Source organism: Aspergillus neoniger (genome assembly GCF_003184625.1).
Source record: "Aspergillus neoniger CBS 115656 unplaced genomic scaffold BO87scaffold_5, whole genome shotgun sequence".
Taxonomy (NCBI): Eukaryota; Fungi; Ascomycota; class Eurotiomycetes; order Eurotiales; family Aspergillaceae; genus Aspergillus; species Aspergillus neoniger.
The window spans coordinates 1,082,734-1,099,446 of NW_020291133.1; the positions used below are offsets into that span (position 1 = coordinate 1,082,734).

The following is a 16,713-nucleotide window of genomic DNA, read 5'->3' on the forward strand; positions in this document are numbered from 1 at the left end:
GTGCAATCGCAGGAATACATCCAGCACGAAAAGCTGACAGTTTCGTGTGAAAATGTTGTATATCTTGTAGGGACTTCGGCCTTGATGTTTGTAAGCGTGTCGTCAAAGAAATCGCGCAGTGATTTAAGGCCAGTTAGATAATGACTTGCGAGAAGGTTGTATTCTTGGTCGATAAAGTTGTTGGGCAAGGCGTCAAGTTGGGTGTGGTCGTTGTCCATCGAGAGTATGTGTTTAGATGAAAGGTAAGGGTTGTAGATCGTGTCGGTTGTTGTATTATTTGTGTCCTCAACTTGTGCAAAAGTAGCGAAAGCGTCAGGTATTGTGAACGATCTGGTGGGTCAACTTTCTTTGGGGAGCTCTGAAAGGTTCTTTGGATAACCTAGAAGATGTGGTACATGCGATGAAGCTTCTGCGCTCTTCATAGCCAATGTGATAGAGGATTCCTTTTGTTCCACCCATTTGGTAAGGCAGAAAGATGGCCAAGTGGGAAAGACTGCCATGTCCCCAGGATATATTATGCAGCGGCAACGGTCGGTCTTTTGGTATAGAAGCTAAACTAGTGCTAGAAAGACTCGACATTCTGGCTCCGATAATGATGTTAGAAAATGAATGGAGAACATTCTGTGCTAGTTAGTACTTGCCACAGCAATGTCTCTGGTTATATACCGTTCTTGTCATTCAATCTAAAGGGGCCTTATGTGAAGATCCGATTTCACATTCACCCGTAGTAGTGAAAGGCAGCTTATAAGAAGTGAGCATCCTGGCTCTGTTGACTCGGAATTCTATTCTTTCACTGGGTAGCCTAGCGGTATCATTTGGAGGATTCACAGTCCAAATCGTACTAGACTGAATCCTAACACCTAAGACGAGAGAAGTAAATGGGAATCCTCTATTTATAACAACTCATTCACTACTAGTCTAAATTAATTTATTGAATTCCAGGAAACTTCCGTACTAGGTAGTTACTATATTTTGACTCTCCTTCCATACAAAATTACTTTTACTAGAGTAACTTATTGCTTATATCCGGGATTTACCGTACTGGAGTAGATAAGCGGGGGACATCCGCTGGCGAAACGGGTCCAGCCCATTTCTATTCCCCACCAATTTCTGCCAGCTCGGGAGTGGGCAGGAACCTATTCATCCACACACCATGTCTGCCCTCGAAGACAGAGTATACGTAACAGGATGAGACAGATAGAACTAACGTGCGGAATAATGAAGCACTGTGCTAAGAAGTTCTCCCGCTCCGGTGGTCGGCGCGCGCGGGCGGCTCATTTGAGGACGCCTAACAGTAGTTCGCGACCTCCCTTCCTTCCTTCCCTCAGTCATACTCTCACACTCGCGGCTTCGCCATCATCTACAACATGTCAGAGGTAGAGGAAATTGAGGCCCGCCTGGCTAAGCAGCTGGAGGAATATCGGAGCATCATACAAGGCACAGACCTCTACGAGTATATGGGGAATCGCGTGGTGGAATCCCGAACCACGAGCGGTAACTTGGTCGCTGTGAAAGTGAACCGGAAGGAAGACTATAGGCAATCGGAAGCTGAAATGATGCAGTATGCCCATGAAAAGGGGATCCTCACACCTCGGGTACGCGGTTGCTATTACGTGAAAAGGGGTGTCATAGCCACAGTGACTGACCGGGTGCCTGGCGATTCGCTTGATAAATTCTGGCACACCTTAACCAAGTCTCAAAAGAAGAACATTGAACTCCCACTCAAGCAGCAGGTAAAGTTTCATATTCTACATCGCCTGGCTTAGCAATTTGCGCTCACCTTTTCAAAGGTACAAGAGATGCGGAAACACACCCAGCTGTATATTGGCCGTATCGGCAATGTCACGACATATAATTTCTTCGACCGCCTGCACAATAATGACATGGGCCCCTTTGCTTCAGAAGAAGAATTTGATGAGTGGTGCTTTGCCAGAGTTAAGTTCCTTACCAACAGGCATTCTGGAAGCGATACTTGCCTAAGATGAGGAAGAAGAGCCCTTCAAAGTTCGTTTTGACACATGGTGATCTGTCTGCGCGGAATATTATGGTTCAAGATGGCCAGCTCACCGGCATCGTCGATTGGGGGTACAGTGGATTTTTCCCTGAATACCTGGAGTATGCCTTGGCAACAGTCATTCATGAATCTATAGAGGATTGGTGGCTTCCCGTGCTGAAAAGGGTGCTGGAGCCCTCTGGATACCTCCGGGCCAAATTTATCACTACCATCAGGGATCGAGGGTGGTAGTCATCCTTGTCCTCTTGTTCTCTCTTTTATCTGGCTTCTTGTCTAATTAATCCTGGCGTCATGCGAGCTTCTCATGTCATTGATATGATTTTCGTCTAGAGTTGTTCTTAACTCCCGCCTGTTATGTACATCTTATGTTCCCTCATGTTTCCTCATGTCTACGCTAGATACCCACCCCTACATCGTGCCCCCGAAGGGTGTCTTCCACATACAAATCAGGCCGAGGCTGTTTCAATTTGTGCACTATAATCCTTTTTTTTTTATCAATGACATACACATATCTCAATGTTTATATCCGGCAGGTTCCTTTGAAATCTCATTCGTGCACTGACCGGAGATCTTTGTTAACGCTATCTGAGTATTCCTGCTATTCAAAATAGTGGCTCAAAAAGAAATATGTATACATGATATATCTTCTGACTACTTTCTCGCGCAGCTGACCTTCAGAGGTCCACCCATCGCCCTGGCAATTCGTATTACCACCAAGAAGTGTAGCCCCTATAGACCGCGATGCAAGACGTGCTCTACCCAATTTCCTTGAATACCTTGAATCCAACTCAGAAGACTGATCAACCTCCGCAATCAGTGGATATGTCGCCTCAAGTCCAACAACGATGGTTGAAGCCTTCTTATCAGGTTTCCTAAGCAATTGCGAGTCCTAAAAGGAAACATTGCCTGTAGGTAGGTGACTGGTAGACTTCGTTTTCAGTCACCCATAGAATAAAGCTTCCACATGGTGTTGCGACACTTTGTGGTACCATGGTGGCAAGGTAGTTAGTTTATCGATGACTCGCTGCATCTTTCGAGGAGGTCAATGATATGATAAATTGGTAGTTTCATGTCTTGCTCTGGTTTAGCTTTGATTTATAGAGTACTCAGTGCTATATGCCTCCGATAATCGATCGCTGGAGCGGAGGGTGACCCTCGGATGTTAAGGTACCAGGCTGCGACTACTACAACTATTACTACTGACCACCACTACTACCACCTAGCAAGTTTACATATGGGCAAGAATTATTCAAGGCAACCTTGACTCACCTGGCTACTTATTGATAATGGATTACTTGGCTAAAAAGGGCCGATAATCAAGTGGACCTCTTGAAAGTGTTATGATGGCTTTTCCTTCAAAAAGTTGGATCAAGCTATATTGACCGCTCTGTGTCACCCCATCTGTTCCCCGGAGCTATTGCGACTAGGCGTAGAATGAATTTCTCCCAATATGGAATATAGCTTTTTGTATTGAAATGGAGCAACATGTATTCAATACTAAAAATCACATAAGACCGCTGTTTTATTATTATACTCATCTTGCTTTCCATGATATCAAGGTCATCAGCCTGCCCGTAGATCCAAACTCAAGGCCTTGCCGTCTTTGCTGGCGGCGCAGCATGTTCCCGCAGGGCCAAGTTCGAATCACTTCCCAAATCAATACCTCCTTTGATCTCCTCCAAGCTCGGCCTGCGTCCACGCTGTACTCGGACCCCAAGCAGCAGGAACCCGGCAGCAGCAATCAACCCAACGACAACTAGAGTCACAATCGCACCGATGACTCCTCCAACGACGGGGCTAATTCCTTTGCGTCCGGAGGAAGAGGCTGCGCTACTACTCGGGCCATCGTTTTCATCATCCAGGACACCCGGACAGAATACAGCTGACGAAGACGAATCACACTGGAGGCACCACTCCTGCGTCGAATTAAGCGAAAAGGCCCGCATCTCAGCCTTGAACTCGCTATAGGGAACCTCGATGCTGCTGGGACTGTGACCGAAAAGCGGGTAAGATTGGAATTCCGGTGATGTTGTTCCATTGCGCAGGAGGAACCGCACATAAAGCTGAGATGGGTCAGGATAGGTTGGAAATGATTGATTTTCCAGACTGAAGAGCTCAAAGGTGAGCGAGGCCCCGAGCGCAGGTCGTCCATAGAATTTTCCATTTTCCTGGGATGCAAGTTGCACGAGGGAGGTAAGAGCGACAGCAGGCTCGTAGCCTCCGAAGACGAATGTCAGTTTCCCACTGGTGCCCCGGTAAAGAACATTGGTGTCGAATGCATCCAAGATATTTCCGGCTAGTGTCTGGCCTGCAATTGTGCGAATGGCACTGCTATCGATTGGGCTTGACAATGATGTATCCGAGTTGCCGTTTGTTGCAAAAGTGTATTGATCGGCATACCAGCGCGCGAGCCTTATATCCTCTTGGCTGACGCTGTGCAACAATGTCTCGTTGTGCAAGAGCTGGTATTCTAAGAATTCAGAGACCGCAATGGAGTTCGCATAGTTGACCGAAGATCGGTCAAAATCGCCCGACAGGGCCTGGATATAAAGACGGTTGTAGAGCGCGTCAGACTCCTGTATCATTTGCTGAGCCTCAGTGCTAGCCTGGTAGTCAGCATTGGCGATCTGATGCAGGAAGCAATTATCTTGGCCTGCCACCACGACCGACTGAGGGTCGTCCGAGCTCACGGTGACAATGGGCGGATATTGGTAGCCACCCATAGGGGCAGTCGCAAAGCTGCCATTGGCCATGAGATACGACGGGTCAGGATATTGCACGTCGTAAGTATCATTGAGAGGTGGGTATAGCCCCTGCATAAAAGCCTGCGCGGACGCAATGACTGATGAATCGGTGGTAGACAGAATATCAATATCTTCATCTTCGAGAGCATATGTAGAGATGCTCTCGATTCTCGTACTCGGACTGACGTCGGTCGAATGGATTGCAACATATCGATCTCGGAAAGCAGACCCAGCTTCATACAGTGTGTTGGCACCATATGGTGTCAAAATATTGGGGCGAGGCAGGGCTGTCGGGACACGGTCTCCGTATAGAGTGTAAGCGAATACCGCCCAAACTTGCTCTTTCAGGTCCTGAGCTGAAGCCTGAGTAGCTGCCTGCAGGATTGCCGCAAGGGCGACAAACTGGCGCGTAGAAAGCATTGTGGGGCTTCTTAAAGTCGGCCTCTCATGTAAAGTGAAGATGTTCAGTCGACACTATGGGTGAAGACTACCAAGCACAATCATGTATACACGAATGAATGTCGATCATCCAACAGTGGGAAAACCCCAGATAAAAAGCATTGGCAGCACTGGTAGTTACATCCTACGGAACCGGGTCAAATAGAAAATGTTGGACCTGCGGGGAGTGCTCATGGAATATAGGGCTAGGAGGGTTCTAGAGGTGTCAAACTCAAGGACCGGTCCGTGTCTGGACTCCTCCAATGGTCGGTTAACGTCTGGTACAGACCACGGACGTAACAGCGCAATAATATTGCCTACAATCAAGAACCATGGGAATTGCCTTTGTCCATCCGACAATCAGGGCTGAGCTGCTCGGAACACACCAGTCCTGTGTCTGCATCCCTAATCATGCCTATAGATGCTATAGAGATAGGTTAACTTAGACCCTTGCAGGAGGAGGTGTTCTCGACATGGCTATAGTGGTAGACGCGTCTATCTACTGTCACTTGTTGGCATCCTCAGGGAAGGGTTCATTTTGCAGATGCCAGTATCCTGATAAACCAGCTAGAGCACGTCAGTGTGTTGCAATGGTTAATAGTAGAGGTCTAGAAAGAGATAGGAGGTAGTCTATGACGCATGGATAGAGTAGCATTGGACGGAAGTAACCTTGGATGAATGCTACCACTGAGGGGTTAAATAGTGATCAAATGATACACTAGGAAGGACTTTATAGTCAAGAAGTGAAGCCTATTCCGGATGCAAGATGGGGAGTGAACCAGAGAGTGGTGGAAGAAGAGAAGGAGTAACAGCAGAATCTTGAGTATAGAGAGAGAGATAAGTGAAGGATCAGGCACCCAGGCAGACAAGAGAATGGGTTTCCGAAAGAGGAAAAGGCAGGGAAGACGGTCGGGGAAACACAACAGAAGTACTACAACAGACCTGGGAATGACCAAACAAACATAACTGGATATGTTGTCTTTCATTATACTGAAAGAAAAATCAATAAATAGAATTTGAAAATAATTCAGAACATTAAATCCAACTAGTGTACTATCTATATCGTAAGTATCCCCAGGAAATAATGGAGCTGGAATCCACACCCCCAGCCGAGTTCCCCGACCGACCGGGCGGAGAGGGAAAAAGTAGGAAAAATCTGAGGGGGCGATTCTCAATCTAACACTTCCCAAAAGCCCTACGCCTGCGCCCTACCCCTAAGCCCTCATTTCTGCTCTTGGAAGTCAACGCCTATCCCTTCCATCAGGAATTGTTCCTATCATGGTCGACACGAGAGGTACAGACCCGTCTCTCGACGAGGCGGCCTCATCTGAGTTGCCTGTTCCCTCCGTGACCGATTCCGCCGCTCATGGTGAGTTCTCCTGCGCGCCGTTCGAAGGAGTCTCTGCTCCCGCTGGCCCCGGCAGCTCCCTGGGTAGATTGTCTTCAAATCAAACACCCTGGGGCCAGTCCTCTGCAGTGATGAAGACTTTCTGTATGCCCTGTTTGTTTCCATTCACAGGGTTGACGTGAATTTACGGCAGTTTCCCCCAAAATGTCTCACCCTCTCGAGGAAGATGACGGTTCCCTCTCGCCGCCAGCTTCTAAGAAACGCCGTCTCGAATCCGAGCCAGCTGACCTTTCACTACCACCTCCACCGACCACCTTAACTGCAGATCAAGTACCGGGAAATCAGATTGAAGAAGAATTGGCATCTGCACTAGGCTCTGGTGTTGTCGACCCCGTGGACCATCCCGTGGACCGTCCTCTAGACACGCCCGCTCCCATCGAAGGATCTGCAGAAAGCGCGGTGCCACAACCAGAAAGCAGTGCTGATATTGATTCGGACATGGCTACTGTGATCTCAAGTATCATGAATCACGCAGAACGAGTGGAGGAACAATGTGTGTTAGGCCAGCAGCAACTGGCGGAGACCTCCAGCGCGTCGCCTCCGAAGGGCATGGTGTTTGTCAAAGCCAACTCACATCTGAAGATTCAGAGTCTGCCCATTCTTGACAATTTGGTAAGTCGCGACTTACTTCGCGTGACTTTCCTTACAGGATTCTAACCCGCGATGTCTCTAGTCAACCCAGATTCTGTCGCTGCTAGCCAAGTCCTCGTATCAGGAAATCACTTCCTTCGTTTCCGAACCCGAGACCGAGAGTGGCCAAGCCTATGCGACCATGCGGTCGCTGTTCGATCATACAAAAAAAGTCTACTCGAGCAAAAAGTCCTTCCTTTCGCCTACAGAGCTAGAGCTCACCGAATCCTCCCAGATCGATATTATTCGCAAGGCCAATCTAGCATCCTTTGTTTCCAGTATTTTTGGCACGCAGGAGATCGGGTTTTCGGAACTCAACGATAACTTCCTCGATGTTTTTGTTCCCGAAGGTGGCCGTCTACTCAAGGTGCAGGGTGCCTTGTTCTTGGAACTTAAGACCCAGGCGTTCATCGCATCGATGAACAATTCGGAAAGAACCCGAACCGAGCTGCTTTACGACCTGTTTCCCGATGAGCTGGAGCAACAGCTGCTTGATCGGCGTCCAGGGACTCGTCAGCTGGCTCCAAGTGAAGCGGACTTTGTCAAGCGGGCCGGTTCGCGCCGTGACATTCTGCTGAGCGACGTCAACAACGAGGAAGCCATGAAGGCCTTGCCGGACAAGTACCATTGGGAGGATTTTCTTCGGGACTTGAGCTCCTACATCACCAAGAACTTTGATACCATCAGCAACCAACAGGTCTGAATCCCAATCATCCATCTTTGCACGTGCTCGTACTAACGATGAGCCAGACGAAAAAGACCGCTAAGGGTCGACAACCATCCTCGTCCGACGGAGACTCACAGCCGTCCAATGCTCCTTTGCAGGGCCAGTTCCCCGTCTCGACCCAGCCACCTGATGTTCCTGTTGATAGAAACATGCACGGCGACTTGGTTGCGCGTGCGGCTCGTGCGGCGCAAATTGCATTGCAAGGCCACGGCTTGAGACGCTCTCAGCAGCAGCAGGCCCAACAGAACCAGCAACAGCAACTGTCGCAGCAGCAACCACAGCAGCACCAACAACAGCATCAGATGCATCAACCCCAGCAACTTCAGCAGCAACCTCCTCAGCATGCGCCGCAGCAGGGGGGCCAGATTCTGCATGGCTATTCTGCTGCCCAGCCCACGGGTCAGATGCAGCATCAGCAGACTCACCAGCAGCCGTATCATCATAGTCCCGCTCCGTCCGGTTACCAGCAACCGCCCGGTCAATTAACTTTCCAGCAAAGCCCCCTGCAGGCCAACTTCCAGCAATACAACCATGTGACGCCTGCTTCGATTCCGCGACCCAACTCAGCCGCAGCCAACCATGGCTATATGCCGGGGATACCCCACTACTCGCAGTCGCAGCCGACTCAAGTACTCTACGAGCGCGCGCGCATGGCGGCATCTGCCAAGTCGTCGCCTAGCAGCCGCAAGTCTGGGTTGCCCAGCCAGCGTCGGCCGTGGACGACGGAGGAAGAGAACGCATTGATGGCCGGGCTGGACCGGGTCAAGGGCCCGCACTGGAGTCAGATTCTTGCCATGTTTGGCCCGGGAGGCACTATCAGCGAAGCGCTGAAGGACCGCAACCAGGTTCAACTGAAGGACAAGGCGCGGAACTTGAAACTGTTCTTCCTCAAGAGTGGCATTGAGGTGCCGTATTACCTGAAGTTTGTGACAGGAGAGCTAAAGACGCGTGCCCCCGCGCAGGCAGCCAAACGCGAGGCCCGCGAACGGCAGAAGAAGCAGGGAGAAGAGGACAAGGCACATGTTGAAGGCATCAAGGGCATGATGGCGCTTGCCGGTGCACATGCGCAGCCGGTTGGAATGACACACGGCCACGATATGTCGGCATCGCCACTGCCACCAGATGCTGGAGCGCATGCGGCGTTTGACCAGACAGCCGAGCAGAACCTGATGCAGACGCTGGGACAGGAGGTGCATGGTGAAGCCTTTGGGCAGCATCACCACCACCATCACCATCACCAGCATCACCCGCATCATACCCACCATCAAGACCATGTTGATCCCAATATGCATCTTGGACAATAAAGCGTCCGTCATGGCTTGTGTCTATGCTTCTGCTCAATGCCCATCTCATTCTTCTTTGCACTTTTTCCACATGTATCAAAATATGTTCTATGTTTCCTTTTGCGACATCTATTTTAGCGATTATGTTGATTACCGATGTGACTGTCCGGGGGAGTTGATTGGGGGTCTCGAGGGTGCTTTGCTTGCTGGGGAGACGAACGGCCATGTAGAGTTGGGGCTGTGTACCAACATTGTTCATTTCTTCGTAATTGCGAGGCAGCATTAGGGACTTAATGCAAGACTGTACTTTATGAATGGACTATTTGGCCAATATCAAGCATGTAATTGCTGTAGACGTAGCCAGAAAGATACACTATAGTAGCAGAATCGGGCCGACCGCGGACAAGAGCAGAGAGACGAATGGCTCTCCGCTCCGGCAGCGCGACCCGGCCAGTCGACTCTCCGCCATCCCATCCATCTTTCAAGTCCCATTCATTCTTCGTCTTCCTCCCACACAACCCCCCTGCAGCTTATTCCCTTGTGCTGGTAACTCAGAACCAGCGCACCACCGCCATCCCGGCTCATTGTCTGACCGCCAACGCGCTCTTTCATTCACTATTGGACTAGTTCTGGCCGGCCCTCCCTTGCTCGCCAGCCACCAACCACCCATTACCACCACTCACCTTCATTCACTATTAACACTACCACCATGGCCGACTCATCGGCTTCGCAACCTCCCCCTCCAGCTGCTGCTGCTGCTGCTCCTACTTCCGCTCCGGCTCCAGCTCCAGCTCCCACAGCGTCGCAAGATTCCTCCGCGACTGTCGTCCCTAAACAAGAACCAGATACCGGTGACAACAACCTGGATGCATCTATCGAACAAGACATCGACCTAAACGCAAACAACACCGCCAACATGCCGAATCAGAATCCCGCTGGCAATGACGCCGCCGCCGCCGCCGAAAACTCCATCCCCGCGCCCACCTCCGTGGATGCTCTGGCGGCCGCCGCAGCGCCTGCCAAGAAAGAAACCAGCTTGCGGGAGTTCATGGGCAAGATGGATGAATATGCGCCGATTGTAAGTTATCTTGCCTTTCCACCTGGATTCCCCTACTACGTCCCTTTTTTCTCTCCACTACCACCCCCGTTTACTTCCACCTCATATGTCTGTCCTATATCTTACTAACATGAATATCCTTAGATCCCCGACGCTGTAACAGCCCACTACCTCACTCTCGCCGGTCTCCCGCCTCCGGGTAACGGCCCCAATCAAACACCACCACACCTCGCCCGCCTCCTCGCTCTCGCAACCCAGAAATTCATTGCCGATATTGCCGCCGACTCGTATCAGTACGCGCGCATTCGCGCCTCCAACAGCTCCTCCGCCAGTAACCCCATGGGCAGTTTGAACGCCGCCTCGGGGTTGAACATGCCCGCCGGCGCTGCAGGTGTGGGATCCGCTGGTGCTGCGACTGGCGTATCAGGCGGCGATGCAGGAAAGGGCAAAGCGGGCACGCACTTGGGAATCCAGAGACCTGGGTTCGGAGGTGGTGGGTCGGGAGGTTCCGGACAGGGACGGACGGTGCTTACGATGGAGGATCTGGGTATGGCGGTGTCGGAGTATGGGGTTAGTGTCAAGAGGGGGGAGTTTTATCGGTGATATTTTTTCCTTCTTTCCCTTTCCACCTTGGGAATGCTTTGGGGGGTTTTGTTTGTTGCAAACATGCTGGATGTTCATGGGCATGGGCATGGGAATATGGGTAGATCGGGGACGGGGCGGGATGGGATGTGCTGTTTTACTTTACTTTTTCTTTTCACCTTTGCTTGCTGGCGTAAAATACTGGGCAACGGCCGAACGATATCCTGCATGTGGGCCGAGTTTGAAATATACAAAAGGCGTTTAAGGCGGAGTTATCGAGATATGATATGATATGGTAGGAAGGGCGGCAACCAACCCAAAGAAAGAAGACAATAACTGAGACAATAATAAAAGTGACTTGATGTTCTGTGCTTTATGTGCTGAGAAGTCCATTGACCTGTTGATTTTAAGGGGTGTCTAGTAGTTTACATGCAACACGTAGATATACATTGGTGGAAGAATAAGCAGTAAGGAACTGGATATAACGCCCGAGATAATAAGAAAAAGAACCTAGCCATGCAAATATGAAAATCACCACCTGTCTGTCTGTCTGCCTTGTCTGCTTGCCTACTATGTACCTTGAGCTGACAATCTACCTATCCCCATATCACAGAGGACCCAGTAAGATTCCAATGCAGAGCACACAGCAGGATAGCCACATAGCGAGACAACCATCCACAACCCGAAAAGCAATCATTTGTTCTTCGACTGCTTGTACGTGAATCTCTTCCGAGTCCTATCGAAACCATCCAGTTAGCAGTGATTCCATCATCATCATCACACGCCAATCGAATATCTCTTCCCCCCAGTACCTCCCACTCCTCCTTTTGGCACCAAGATCTTCCAACCTCCCCAATCTTCAATATCCCACCCCAATCTCCCCAGGAGAGAAAGAGATAGAAAGAGCAAAGAAAAAGGGAAAGAAAAAAAAGGAAAAAACTCACGCAACAAACTCCCCCAACTTCCTCCCAACCATCTCCTCCGTAATCACAACATCCTGATAAATCTTCCCATTGTGCACCTGGAACTTCAATCCCACGAAGTTAGGCAGGATCGTGGCGCCGCGCTTCTGCGTCTTGATCGGAGGTGTTCCTGGCGGAGCGGGGAGTTTGCGGGGGAGAGGGAGACTAATCCACATTATCTATTAGCATACATCTCTATATCCATCGTATGTGTGTTCAGCGGCGAGTTTAATTAAATAAAAGTCGAAGGTAATGTGGCATTGAGTTGCGGTGTTGATAACAGGTTATAATGTAGGTAGGGAAAGGGAAGGGAAATAAATGCGACGACGTACGGGACGATGTTCGGGCCTGTAGGTATGCGTTGTTAGATGGGATCCAAGTTCTCCAGGAAGATAGATAGAGGGATAAGGGATAGACTCACCCTTCCAGACCGAGCGAGAGAAGAGAGCTCGCGTGGGAAACATTTTGGTTTTTTGTGCTGTTGGCTGATGCGGACCGGCGGGTTTGCGATGGATGATTGGGATGGGTTTGAGATGGAGCGGAGGGCGGATGGATTATGTAAGATTTTCTTCTTTGGTATGGGGACTGGTCCATGGTCTATGATTTTATTTGCATTATATACACGGACCAGGTCTTCGTAGTTAATGGGTTATTTATTATTTCAATACAGACGTGGATTCATTAATATTCTAAGAAGCTAGTCTATCTCATACAAAAAGACGACTGCCAAATTGGTGAGTGAGTGAGTAAAAAAAGCGAAATGCGGTAGTATCCATATCTACTCCATACATGACATCGCCAATCCACTCTGCATGAGACAGAAAAGAAAAAAAGAAATCGTTTGCTTAGCATGTCCTGGTTTCGATCCAGGGACCTCCGGGTTATGAGCCCGGCGCTCTTCCCCTGAGCTAACATGCTGGGTTGGTTGAAGGGAGCTGTGTTGTTAATATTATGACTCAATGGGAGATGGATGGATGAATGTGTGATTGTTCCTAGATTTCAATGTGCGGCCGCTTCACGTGATATCAGATGTCCGGCTACAAACGGAGGTGTTTTTCCATCCTTCTACTTCTATTTCAGGTTTGTGGTTTGTGGTTTCTATGGTAGACTGTGATTTTTCTATTTATCATATGGTGTTGTATGAGGAATGAGGAACCTCAGTATCGTTGGTGGGTTGGTTCCGTGCATATCCTGTGTGGAGAGTGTGTAGTTACGCGTTACTAGATGCATAGATAGAAGCAGAATCTTCCTCTATCGGGATATATTCCAAGGGTTTAATATTCCACAAGATCAGGCTGTCCTCTGATTAAGCTTGCCAGCTCATCATAATACTTGCGAGTGATGTAGGCATGTGCTATCGTAAATCAGTGGAGACCTCGTATAGATCACATAGCACAAGTAGCAACTCTTCGCCAAGGCAGCCTCATGAACTTGGCTATTAGCGGGGCTGTTTTGTATTTACTGCGTTGTTCTAGCGACGGTCTGTAGGTCGTCGTTTTCTGGCACCTTGTGAGATCTCCACAGTCTGCTACTTGGGATAGTAGAATATAGGATGCATACAATCCCGCATAAGTGTCCCACGCAGAGCACTCTCTAGCATGATATATAGTTTACTGCGCTATAAGATTATTCCTAGCACACCCTGTGATGAAGTGATGTTTGAGAACGTCAAAATGTAAGTTATGATGCTAGTATAGAGTCCTGGAAGGTTAAGGGGAGAACCAACGAAGTCAGGCTATATCTTCGAGGATAGCGTGTAGCCTTGTCAAGGAGCAGACCGTAATAAATTAGAAGAGATGAATAAAAAGTCTGTACGGACAGCTTGATACTGTTCAGCTGTGTTGGTAAGAGAGTAAAGGGGAAAAAGGAAAAAAAGAATCAGATAGCATGTCCTGGTTTCGATCCAGGGACCTCCGGGTTATGAGCCCGGCGCTCTTCCCCTGAGCTAACATGCTTGGGTTGATGTATGAGGCTTCCCATTTCGGCACTATTAATCTAAGCCTGCGAGCCACGTGCACCGCGCTCATTCATGTGAATTGTGAACATGTCCTATCCTCAACATTAAGAAGTTTTATTATGCAACGGTATTCAGTACCATATAATTGATGTACATTTGTATATTCGCTAACACCAAATTGTTTCATATAGCATCTCAAATCGCCCGCGAGTTTTGATGCCTTGGCCTGCATATCGTACACTTACTCGACGGCAAGTCCGGACAGGATTTTGATCAAGTTCCGTATCCCTTTGAGCACATTCTCGTCCGGCCCCTGACCTGGTGTCCAACTGGCGTGGGCAAAATCGATCAGACGAAGGTCATGCACCTTCGGGGGATCCTCATCCTCATCATCTTCTAGATCCCCCAGGTCTCCCAGATCGGCCAGCTCGGCCATTTCGGGGTCGATGTTGATGTTGATTGCCTGGTGCGATTTGATTCCCTGACCGACCGGGATATCAACCACCTGGATTGACCCGCCCTGCTGGATGTGGAACTCCATGTTTTCCTCTTCCTCGTCTTCGTCTTCGTCCTCGGACTCACCCCGCTCAGGCCGGGGCTTTTGTTCCTCCACAAGCGCATGTTCCATCGCTTCTGGATCCCCCTCATATACAATCAAAACACTTGAAGAATACATCCGGCTTTCCTCTGACTCCAACACATGCTGTACCTTTTTCAGTTCGTCTGCCAATCTCTGGGCGACCAACTGGGAGCGGTCAACGGCCCCAGCTTTGGCACCAGCAAGGAATTTTTGGAACCCTTCTACAACAGTGTCTTCAGTGAGAGACCGCCCATACCACTTGTCGTAGCGCTTATATCCATCTTTCTCGATGACCTCGCCCCGCGCCCCCTCGGAACCCTCGTATTTCGTAGCATACGGATCGGTTTTACTTCCTTCGTCGCTTTCTCCACTCACGCCCGTCCAGACCTTCATTCCCGCAATCCGGAAGCCCAGCTTTGAGCTTGTCGTCTCCTGGGATACAGCATCTAGTTTCGCTCGCTTCTGAGGCGGCGCATCATCAGCCCATAGCCTTGCGCCCAGCTTCACGTCCAAAACATTCGGCCGCTTAAACCCCGAAGCCACGTTTTCCAGCACAATAGATATTCCTGTCTCCAGCTTCTTCCCGTTCGAAGGAACCCATGGTAGATCCTGCGCGGTACTCGCCGATCCCGAGGTTGCCGCGCTGGGCTGTGCTGGTGCGGTCGCGCCCGGCGTGCCCGATGTCGAGGAGTAGTCTGATCCGGGGAGAACAATCGCACCGGACTGCTGCGCAGCTTCGATGGCGGAGAACTGCTGCTGGTCGGCAGAGGTCAAAGTCCCTATGTATGTAGGGATAAACTCTCTGAATTCCGGGTGGAGGGCGCTAGACTCGTAAAACGCGACTTCTTCGGGGGTGCAGGGCTTTGCGATAAAGGAGCCGGACAAAGTGCATTGGACACCGTCGCTGTATTAGTAGCACGAGGTCAGCAACCTGTACCGACTCGTATGCAGAGCAAACGAACATTTCTTGGGGAGGGGGAGAAAATAGGAGTGCTGGCCATGAAGCATCTCGTATCTTGCGGCAAGGGCGGAGAGGCAGAACTTACTGGCCAGCGGCGGCATGGTCAAAAGCGACAAAGCTGTCGGTGTCCAGTTTCTGGGTTTTCAAGCTGTCCGACCGCGACGAAGACATATTGGGTGTCCGAAGAACTAAGGGATTATTCACTGTCCAACAGAGACCGTTGGATTCCAGACGGCATTCCGCATGAGTTGAGTCACGGGTAATGAGAAATGGAAGCGATGCGGAAGGGCGCAGGACGAGTCGGGTAAGGGAGAAGGAAAAAAAAAAAAAAGATGTATATGGTATATATATATCTAGGCAAATGCCGGAGAAGAGTAAAAGGAGGGAAAGGAGGCAATCAAACAAAGGAGAGAGTAATAGGTCGACAGGGCAAACAAAGGGTTGGCAGAAAAAGGAGGGACAAGCCACAGGAGGTGGTGGTGGTGAGTGAAAAGAAATGGTGGAAGTTGCTGGTTTTGTTCCGAGCTGAAGTGACGTGCAACCGCGGAGAATCATGCAAGCATCCGCTCTTCTTGTGCTGGACGACGGACTGACCTTTTCCCCCAAAGAAACACAAGGCGGCCCGAGCAAACCTGCACCGCCCAGGGATCCTCGAGATGAACTCAAAGGAATGGTCGGTATTAGAAATGTAATCATCCGAGAAGGCTCGAGTGCAGCCCAGAGGAAGTATAATATCAGGCGCTATGATGCCGCATGCCGGCGATCATTCGCTGGAAGTTCTTCTCTATACTTCATCGTTCCACTGGATTTCACCCGCGCTTTGCTGAGAAAATTACCAATAACCAGCACGTCAGCTTATACTGGTGCCAGATTTCAGCCTGCTCAGATATGGTGCCATAGAGAGTCATGGTCTAATTCACTCACTCATCTTTGACTAATTCTATTATATGGTGATGGTGAGTTATCTGCTTGTTGCATCATGATAGGAGTCTATGTACGAAAGCCATATGTCATCCATACGCTTAGGAATTTCGACTGGCACTGGGTTCATCACAGCCAGTTACACAGACAAGGCTGTATGTTCAAGTTATAGTTTCTCCTCCTTCTCTCTGTCCCTCTCATTGCACACTGTTGCGCTTTCATCTCCCGCTGCAACTTCTCACGACTTTCCTCAACTTCAACCGGTCCTGCGCTGGGGTTTCTCCTGCTAGACTGATCTGATCCATTGAGACCCCCGCATCTTCCGAATTTATATAAATGCACCAGGGGCTTGCGGCAGATGTTTGTTGGCATGTAGGACTCGACATGACCTGTAGACTCATCCTCCCAGTGCGTACCACCCCTCGCATAGCCTCGCGCAAAGGGGTGTT

The 16,713-nt window shown here is 49.8% G+C and overlaps 7 protein-coding genes and 2 non-coding genes across 9 annotated transcripts; 3 read left to right on the plus strand and 6 right to left on the minus strand.

Annotated features, from left to right (window-relative positions):
* Positions 1-1,110: 1,110 nt before the first annotated feature.
* Positions 1,111-2,245, plus strand: BO87DRAFT_456300 (aminoglycoside phosphotransferase family protein; the record flags this gene model as incomplete). Its single annotated transcript, XM_025628713.1, has 3 exons — positions 1,111-1,733; positions 1,791-1,934; positions 1,991-2,245. Exons 1-3 carry the CDS (start codon positions 1,368-1,370, stop codon positions 2,243-2,245), a joined length of 765 nt encoding a protein of 254 aa, XP_025483461.1. The 5' UTR covers positions 1,111-1,367.
* A 1,355-nt stretch (positions 2,246-3,600) lies between these two features.
* BO87DRAFT_404312 (uncharacterized protein) lies at positions 3,601-5,178 on the minus strand (the record flags this gene model as incomplete). The annotated part of the gene is made up of 1 exon (XM_025625841.1): positions 3,601-5,178. One exon carries the CDS (start codon positions 5,176-5,178, stop codon positions 3,601-3,603), a length of 1,578 nt encoding a protein of 525 aa, XP_025483462.1.
* Positions 5,179-6,388: 1,210 nt separating this feature from the next.
* Positions 6,389-9,556, plus strand: BO87DRAFT_373648 (putative MYB DNA binding protein (Tbf1)). Its single transcript, XM_025622596.1, has 4 exons — positions 6,389-6,565; positions 6,738-7,216; positions 7,278-7,931; positions 7,985-9,556. The coding sequence occupies exons 1-4, from the start codon at positions 6,475-6,477 to the stop codon at positions 9,263-9,265; spliced, it is 2,505 nt and encodes an 834-aa protein (XP_025483463.1). The 5' UTR covers positions 6,389-6,474; the 3' UTR covers positions 9,266-9,556.
* Positions 9,557-9,722: 166 nt separating this feature from the next.
* On the plus strand, positions 9,723-11,224 carry BO87DRAFT_352228 (putative TFIID and and SAGA complex TAF10 subunit). Its single transcript, XM_025621173.1, has 2 exons — positions 9,723-10,322; positions 10,446-11,224. The coding sequence occupies exons 1-2, from the start codon at positions 9,954-9,956 to the stop codon at positions 10,902-10,904; spliced, it is 828 nt and encodes a 275-aa protein (XP_025483464.1). The 5' UTR covers positions 9,723-9,953; the 3' UTR covers positions 10,905-11,224.
* A 36-nt stretch (positions 11,225-11,260) lies between these two features.
* BO87DRAFT_373650 (mitochondrial 37S ribosomal protein uS19m) lies at positions 11,261-12,321 on the minus strand. The gene is made up of 3 exons (XM_025622597.1): positions 12,267-12,321; positions 11,828-12,193; positions 11,261-11,619 (listed from the first exon to the last, which is right to left on the minus strand). Exons 2-3 carry the CDS (start codon positions 12,019-12,021, stop codon positions 11,577-11,579), a joined length of 237 nt encoding a protein of 78 aa, XP_025483465.1. The 5' UTR covers positions 12,022-12,193; positions 12,267-12,321; the 3' UTR covers positions 11,261-11,576.
* A 175-nt stretch (positions 12,322-12,496) lies between these two features.
* On the minus strand, positions 12,497-12,792 carry BO87DRAFT_192766 (uncharacterized protein). Its single transcript, XM_025618495.1, has one exon. It carries the CDS (start codon positions 12,758-12,760, stop codon positions 12,548-12,550), a length of 213 nt encoding a protein of 70 aa, XP_025483466.1. The 5' UTR covers positions 12,761-12,792; the 3' UTR covers positions 12,497-12,547.
* On the minus strand, positions 12,692-12,763 carry BO87DRAFT_t75. The gene has a single exon. It is a non-coding gene; the product is annotated as a tRNA-Met (tRNA).
* Positions 12,793-13,728: 936 nt separating the features above from the next.
* BO87DRAFT_t74 lies at positions 13,729-13,800 on the minus strand. Its single transcript has one exon. It is a non-coding gene; the product is annotated as a tRNA-Met (tRNA).
* Positions 13,801-13,949: 149 nt separating this feature from the next.
* BO87DRAFT_327926 (inositol polyphosphate multikinase) lies at positions 13,950-15,514 on the minus strand (the record flags this gene model as incomplete). The annotated part of the gene is made up of 2 exons (XM_025620200.1): positions 13,950-15,286; positions 15,429-15,514. 2 exons carry the CDS (start codon positions 15,512-15,514, stop codon positions 14,044-14,046), a joined length of 1,329 nt encoding a protein of 442 aa, XP_025483467.1. The 3' UTR covers positions 13,950-14,043.
* Positions 15,515-16,713: the final 1,199 nt, after the last annotated feature.

Excerpts from the sequence above, each read along its gene's own strand:
- BO87DRAFT_373648 (XM_025622596.1), top strand. The coding sequence starts at position 6,475 with ATGGTCGACACGAGAGGTACAGACCCGTCTCTCGACGAGGCGGCCTCA. Across the intron at positions 6,566-6,737 it reads GACCGATTCCGCCGCTCATG|TTTCCCCCAAAATGTCTCAC; the intron begins GTGAGTTCTCCT and ends AATTTACGGCAG. Across the intron at positions 7,217-7,277 it reads TGCCCATTCTTGACAATTTG|TCAACCCAGATTCTGTCGCT; the intron begins GTAAGTCGCGAC and ends CGATGTCTCTAG.
- BO87DRAFT_192766 (XM_025618495.1), bottom strand. The coding sequence starts at position 12,760 with ATGTTAGCTCAGGGGAAGAGCGCCGGGCTCATAACCCGGAGGTCCCTG.
- BO87DRAFT_352228 (XM_025621173.1), top strand. The coding sequence starts at position 9,954 with ATGGCCGACTCATCGGCTTCGCAACCTCCCCCTCCAGCTGCTGCTGCT. Across the intron at positions 10,323-10,445 it reads TGGATGAATATGCGCCGATT|ATCCCCGACGCTGTAACAGC; the intron begins GTAAGTTATCTT and ends GAATATCCTTAG.
- BO87DRAFT_373650 (XM_025622597.1), bottom strand. The coding sequence starts at position 12,021 with ATGTGGATTAGTCTCCCTCTCCCCCGCAAACTCCCCGCTCCGCCAGGA. Across the intron at positions 11,620-11,827 it reads AAGTTGGGGGAGTTTGTTGC|GACTCGGAAGAGATTCACGT; the intron begins GTGAGTTTTTTC and ends TGGTTTCGATAG.